The sequence below is a fragment of the Epinephelus moara genome, chromosome 16, assembly GCF_006386435.1.
Source record: "Epinephelus moara isolate mb chromosome 16, YSFRI_EMoa_1.0, whole genome shotgun sequence".
NCBI classification, from domain to species: Eukaryota; Metazoa; Chordata; class Actinopteri; order Perciformes; family Serranidae; genus Epinephelus; species Epinephelus moara.
The window spans coordinates 1379233-1386336 of record NC_065521.1 but is presented as its reverse complement, the minus strand read 5'-3'; the positions used below and the strand labels follow the sequence as shown (position 1 = coordinate 1386336).

Genomic DNA, 7104 nt, shown 5'->3' with positions numbered 1-7104 from the left:
GAAAGAAAGAAAGCAGAGGGAAGGGAAGGAGGAAAGGGTGAGAGCAAGGAAAGGACATGAGGACAGAAATGAAGGAAGGAAGGAAGGAAGGAAGGATAGAGGATGCTGGTGGAGAGCAGTCTGTGTGTGTGTGTGTGTGTGTGTGTGTCTGTGTGTGTGTGTGTCTGTGTGTGTCTGTGTGTACCAGTGTGTGTATCAGTGTGTGTACCAGTGTGTGTATCAGTGTGTGTACCAGTGTGTGTACCAGTGTGTGTATCAGTGTGTGTCTGTGTGTATGAATGTGTGCGTTTTGTCGCTGCAGCCCCCTCAGTCTGAACGACGGGGTGCGTCTGTTGGAGGTGCTGTCAGAGAGGGCGGGCCTCTCCACCGGCTCCGTCATCAACATCAGGTAGGAGCCAGAGCACCGCCAGGCGCTATAGTTAAGCCCCCCCCCCCCCCACTGCCTGAAGCCTCTGCAGCGTCCCTGTGTGACATCATTACCTGCTGTGGTCTCCAGCTGAGCGGCTGCATGTGGACGTGACTGACTGCTTTCATGCTGCTCGTCCTCTCTGCTGCCTGTCTGACCCTTCACCCTGCACTGACCCCTGACCTTTGACCTTACAGCCAGAACTTAGCGCTGCAGATCTGTAGTCAGGTCTCAGTGACTTCCTGGAGTCGACATGAAACAATAAAAACTCATAAAAATGTATATAAAAATTATGATGATGAAAAATAACCTGCAGTTAATTTAAAAAGATTTTATTGAGCTGGTTGCAAACTGAAAAATGACACAAATAATTCATTTACAAACATAAATAAAAATAAAAAATAAAAAATCTAAAAATAAAAAATGACTTTGCACAAGTATTGAAAGAAAATAATCAAACCAAAATAAAAATCAGAAAAAAGTAAAAGAATTTTGCTGGTAAAAATAAATGAATAAATAAATAAATAATAACAGATTAGATTTATAAAGCACTTTTGTGGATACTAAAAGACGCTTTACAAAGAACAACAACACAACAAAACAAAAATATTAAATAACTGAATAATAACTAACTTAATAAATAATTAAAAAAATAACCCATGATATTATAATAATTATTATTATTAGTTTTAGCAGTAATAGTAGAATGCAATGAGAAAAACAAAACAGTATAAAAACACTGAAATAAATAAATAAATAAAATGCATCAGAAACACAAACTGTTTACTCACAATTTTAAAAGCTTATCAATAATACAAGAAAAAAAAAAGACGCAAAAGTGAAGGTAAAAAATGAAAACATTTACAGCAGAAAGAAAATACAATGAAAATAAAATAAAAGCTGACGAAGTCCTGAAGAGTTCAAAACAAACAACATGCAGGTGAAATCCTGTAACGTGACACTGAGAACAGAAACAGCAAGTCGCTGCACCTGAATCAAGATGAACTCAATATTTTTATTTAGGTTTGAAGAAAAGAAGAAATAAGAATAAAACATCATTTAAACACAGTTGTTAATTTCAGTAAGAGAAACGTGAGAGTTATGAAAATACACTTTAAGTAATGTAAATAATTCCATTAATTGTGTCAAATATTTTACGTGATTACTGAAGCTGGAACTCTGATGTGTGCAGTAGCTCCAGCTCTGAGATCAGTGGAGTAACAGTGTGAAGTAGCATGTTGAGACAATGCTCCACTAAAGCACATGTAGCACATGTGTGTGTAACTGGTGTGTGTATGTGCTGTTGTGTGTTTCCTGCAGCGTCGTGGGACCTTCCATCACCTTCAGGATCAGACCCAACAGCAAGAACCTGACGGCTGGAGAGGTGGCGGAGAAAGCTGGTACGTTACTGAGTACAGATTACTCTACTCGTGATGACTGAGAGCTGCAGTGTTGAACTCTACAGTGCTGTGAAGAACTCCTCAGATAGTGAGTGTTTCATTGTCTGGTCGCTGCAGTTGCAGAGAAGAACTTCCTGGAGGCAGAGACGGGTCTGAAGGTGCTGCAGAGCGGCGTCGGAGAGGTGAGTGACACCTGACAAGTGTTCAGAGAAGAAGAAGAAGAAGAAGAAGAAGAAGAGGCAGCAGAGAGGGTTGCATGTGACAGCTGGAGGAAGACCAGATTAGATGCATCCAAATCTTTACTTCAGTAAAAGTCCATAAGTATGACACAGTTATATGAACATATGCAGTGGTGCAACGTAACTAAACATTGACTCAAGTACATCAGTACAACTTCAGTACTTGTATTTTTGTCTTGATGCTGCTGACCTGCTCAGAGCACAGTGCAGGACATTTATCATCATCTATCTGTCAGCTTTACTTTTCGTTCATTTTGCATAAAATATCAGAAAAGTTTATAAAATCTGATGTTTCGTTATAAATTAAACTCCCCAACAGTTTATACAACTGAAGCAGTAAATCAACTAGTTGACTGACAGAAAATGACTTGACAACTGTTTTGATAAATAGCTGAGTTGAAAATTATGTTACTTCAGATTTTATTTCATTTTATTTTATTTTATTTTTTTTATCCTATTTTATTTTATTTTAGTAATAATTTTAATGGTTTCAGCTGCATAAACTGTTCAGGAGCTTAATTTATAATTAAACATCAAATTTTATTTCATTTTATTCTATTCTATTCTATTTCATCTTATTTTATTTTTTCCTATTTTATTTTATTTTATTCTATTTCATTTTATTCTATTTGATTTCATCTTATTTTATTTTATTCTATTTTATTTAATTGTATTTTATTTCATTTTATTTTATTCTATTTCATTTTATTTTATTCTATTTCATTTTATTTTATTTCATTTTATTGTATTTCATCTTATTTTATTATATTCTATTTTATTCTATTTCATTTTATTTCATTCTATTTTATTTTATTCTATTCTATTCTATTTCATCTTATTTTATTTTTTCCTATTTTATCTTATTTTATTTTATTCTATTCTATTTCATCTTATTTTATTTTTTTCTATTTTATTTTATTTTATTGTATTTCATTTCATGCTATTTTATCTTATTTTAGTAATAATCTAATGGTTTCAGCTCCATAAACTGTTCGGGAGTTTAATTTATAATTAAACATCAAATTAAATTAAATTAAATTAAATTAAATTAAATTAAATTAAATTTAATTTAATTTAATTTAATTTAATTTAATTTAATTTAATTTTAATTTGATAGTAATCTAATGGTTTCAGCATTATAGATTTCTGAGGTATTTTAATTTTTAACAAAACACCGGATTTTATTTAAGTAGTAATCTAATGTATTTAGTTGTATAAAATGTTGGGGATTTCAATTTATAACAAAACATCAGATTTTATTATTTATTTTATTTTAATAATAATCTAATGGTTTCAGCTGCATAAACTGTTTGGGAGTTTAATTTTTTATTTTTTTTAATTTATTTTAGTTTAAAGTAGAAGTAGACTGCTTCAAAATAAATGCAGGACTTGAGTCAATCTACTTCCATCATTGTTAAATGTTTAAATACAACAAGATCATGATCTGGAAACACATCCTTCATTCAAACTTGTACCAAAATGATGATTATAATGATTTTATATATATAAAAAAAAGGAACACTTTTATTGTGAAAGTCAGTCCTGGAAGTCCAGTTACTTTATTTTCAGTCTAACTTGACACTGTGGGAGTTTCTGGTCTGTGTGAGTGCAGCAGGACGGCAGGAAAGTTTCTCTGCATCGTGTGTTTGGTGAGTGAACACATGAAAAACCAGCTCATTAACACGTTATTGTTATTGTTAACACAGAGTTTAATTATTAATCAGTTAATTCTCATAAAGATGACTCAATCATTTTATAGTGACAGTTATGTTCATATATTAAAAATGTTCTGACACTTCCGAGGTCATTTCGTGACATCTGCATCATCATATTTATAGGATGTTTGTAATGTATGTGGAGCTTTTGCTGGTGAGTTTAACTGCAGGTGTTTTATTATCTGAGCACTGACACAGTGTTTCTGCAGCTCTGACTCTGTGACATATTTAAGGAGAGTTTTTAAGGGCTTTCTTAAGGATTTATTTCTTGTAATGTGAGCAGTGATAAATGAACTGTCTCTTAGCTCCACAGATTAAAGATAAGAGAGGACATCTTGACTTTGTGGTGATTGAATCATGTTTTAGGTTCTTGTATAAACGTGGAGCAGTGAAGCACCTTCAGCCACGTGCAGCCTCCTGTGTTTCTGCTGCGCTCTGAGCCCCACCGCGGCCCCTTTATAATAGCAGGTGAAGTCGCCTTTCGGCCCCCCAGCTCCAACTTAATGTGTTTCAGAGAGCGCCTCACATTCCTGAGGCCCACGGAGAGGAAGGAGGAGGTCAGAGAGGTCAGCAGAGACAATTCATCCAAGGAGAGGAGGGATGAAGTGGAGGGGGGAGAGTTGGGGTGACGAGGAGCAGAGGGGGACAAAGGATACGATGCAGAGAGGACATGTAGCAGGACTGAGGGATGTTTTTGTGCCGCTGGGTCAGAGACGCCTCCCCCACCTCATTAGCTAATGTCTGATTATTTATCCTTTCTGTTTGTTCTTCCTCCCACAGAGGAATGATGGGAAGGCGTTGCCCCTGGCGACCCGAGTCCAGCCCAGTGGCTCCCGCTGGGTGTTCGCCACGCTGGTGGCCATGGCCTGCATTGGCAGCATCCTGGTGGCAGCCATGACCATCGCCTGCCTGCGTCACCACGCCCACCGACTGGCAGCAAAGAAGCTGGGTCTGGGACCAGAGGGGGGCACCTTCACCCACCAGGAGTATCAGGTGAGGAGAGAAAGACTACAAATATGGCCTATAAACTACAAATATATCCTATAAACTAGGGATGCACGATAATATCAGCACGTCATCGGTATCGGCTTTAAAATGGAACATGTTCTGTCTTATTTTGCATATTGACAAGTTTTCTATTTCATGTCTCCATCTGCTGGTGGGCCGACACGATAACGAGTATGCAGTATTAATTATGACAACTTTTTCAGATTTAGTGTCTTGAGATGAAAATGGTTATTTGTTTTGGTCACGTTAAAGTCATTTTGATCCTTCATACTTTTAGGCGAGGTTTAGCTGACAGAAATTCAAAACATTTTATTAGAAGAAGATTCAACACATTTTAGTTTATGAAAGTTAAAACATTTTGGTTGACAAAAATTCAAAATATTTTTTCAATGAAAATTCAAAACCTTTTAGTTGCCAAACACTCAAAATGTTTTAATCAGCAAAATTCAAAAAGTTTAAGTCGATGAAAATTCACAGTTATGTCAACGAAAATTCTAAATATTTTTAGTCAACAAAAATTCAAAACATTACAGTTGATGAAAATTCAAAACTTTTTATTCAACAAAAATTCAGAACTTTTAGGTTGACAAATATTGAGAACGTTTATGCGACAAAAATTTAAAACATTTTAGTAGATGAAAATTTAAATGTTTGTCGACGAAAATTCAAAACATTTTAGTCAGCAAAATTCAAAAATGTTTTATTCAAAGAAAATTTAAAAAATTGTTGAAAAGAATTCAAAATGTTTTAGTCAACAAAAATTCAAAACATTACAGTTGATGAAAATTCAAAACTTTTTATTCAACAAAAATTCAAAACTTTTTGGTTGACAAATATTCAGAATGTTTATGCGACAAAAATTTAAAACATTTTAGTCAACGAAAATTCAAAACATTTTGGTAGATGAAAATTCAAATGTTTGTCGATGAAAATTCAAAACATTTTAGTCAGCAAAATTCAAAAAGTTTAAGTTGATGAAAATTCAAAAAGTTATGTCAACAAAAATTCAAAGTATTTCAGTCGACAAAAACTCAAAACGTTTTATTCAAAGAAAATTAAAAAAAGAATTGTTGACAAGAATTCAAAATGTTTTAGTTGATTAAATATCAAAACATTTATTCAACAAAAATTCAAAATGGTTAGGTTGACAAATATTCAGAACATGTAGTTGACAAACATTTAAAACATTTTAGTCAACAAAAATTCAAAACATTTTGGTAGATGAAAATTCAAAAGGTTTTACTTGATGAAAATTCAAAACATTTTAGTCAGCAAAATTCAAAAAGTTTAAGTCGATGAAAATTCACAAAGTTATGTCAACAAAATTTCAAAATATTTTAGTCAATGAAAATTCAAAACATTGTTTGTCTCGTCAACGAAAATTAACCATAGATTTTGTATCAGTTTTTATGATCAAGATGTGTTTTAGCTCATCATCCTCTCGTATTTGTCATGGAATAAAGGTTGTTAGATTTTCATCATAGTTTTCCTCAATGAAATTAATGCTGCACAACATGATGATTTATCCACTGCAGAAGAGAATTATGGTCACTAAAATCAGGCTGGGATAAAAGTGGATATATCAATATTGGTAAAGCTTATTAGCCAAATGAGCTGCTGTATGTTGGCATATCTGCAGATTGTGCAGCACACAGTTACCAAATAAACTCAACAAAAGCTAATTTAATAGATTTAAAATATTTATTAAAATAACAGTACAAAGGTGATAAAGCAGTGATGCAAGCATAACTGGCTCACCAGGACCTGTGTCGCCAGCACATGGCCTCTAAAGGCCCCTTCGGACGCCTGGAAGCTGCTGCCCTCGGCGCCGTGGGAGGAGCAAGCGGAGGAGTAGGTGCTGGAGTGGGAGGAGCAGGCGGTGCTGGTGTCGGAGGTGGTGGAGCAGGAGCAGCAGGAGGCGGAGGCGCCGACTCCAGGGTGAGCAGCGTGTCATCTCAGTTCAGCGACGGAGCCCAGCCCAGTCCAAGCTCCCACAGCAGCACGCCGTCATGGTGCGAGGAGCCAGCCCAGGCCAACATGGACATCTCCACCGGTCACATGATCCTGGTCAGCTGCCTCCACAAGCATTTACATTGATGTCAAATGAATCAGTCAACAAATATAGACATTTACTTTGCATGTAATGATTTACTCAAAGATTGACTGTGTTGCTATCGTCCCTCAGGCCTACATGGAGGACCACCTGAGGAACAAGGACCGTCTGATGAAAGAGTGGGAGGCTCTGTGTTCCTACCAGGCCGAGCCCAGCGCCGTCTCTGTGGCTCAGAGCGACGCCAACACCAAGAAGAACCGCTGCCCCGACTCTGTGCCCTGTG

At 35.8% G+C, this 7104-nt stretch overlaps 1 protein-coding gene across 1 annotated transcript in view; it reads left to right on the top strand.

The window, feature by feature from the left end:
• Positions 1-7104, top strand: part of LOC126403467 (receptor-type tyrosine-protein phosphatase-like N) — a 39508-nt gene that overhangs the window by 29900 nt on the left and 2504 nt on the right. The window contains exons 10-15 of the mRNA XM_050066149.1: positions 302-388; positions 1727-1806; positions 1924-1988; positions 4541-4753; positions 6530-6835; positions 6954-7101. Coding sequence (XP_049922106.1) covers positions 302-388; positions 1727-1806; positions 1924-1988; positions 4541-4753; positions 6530-6835; positions 6954-7101 — 899 coding nt within the window. The remainder of the gene's footprint in view (positions 1-301; positions 389-1726; positions 1807-1923; positions 1989-4540; positions 4754-6529; positions 6836-6953; positions 7102-7104) is intronic.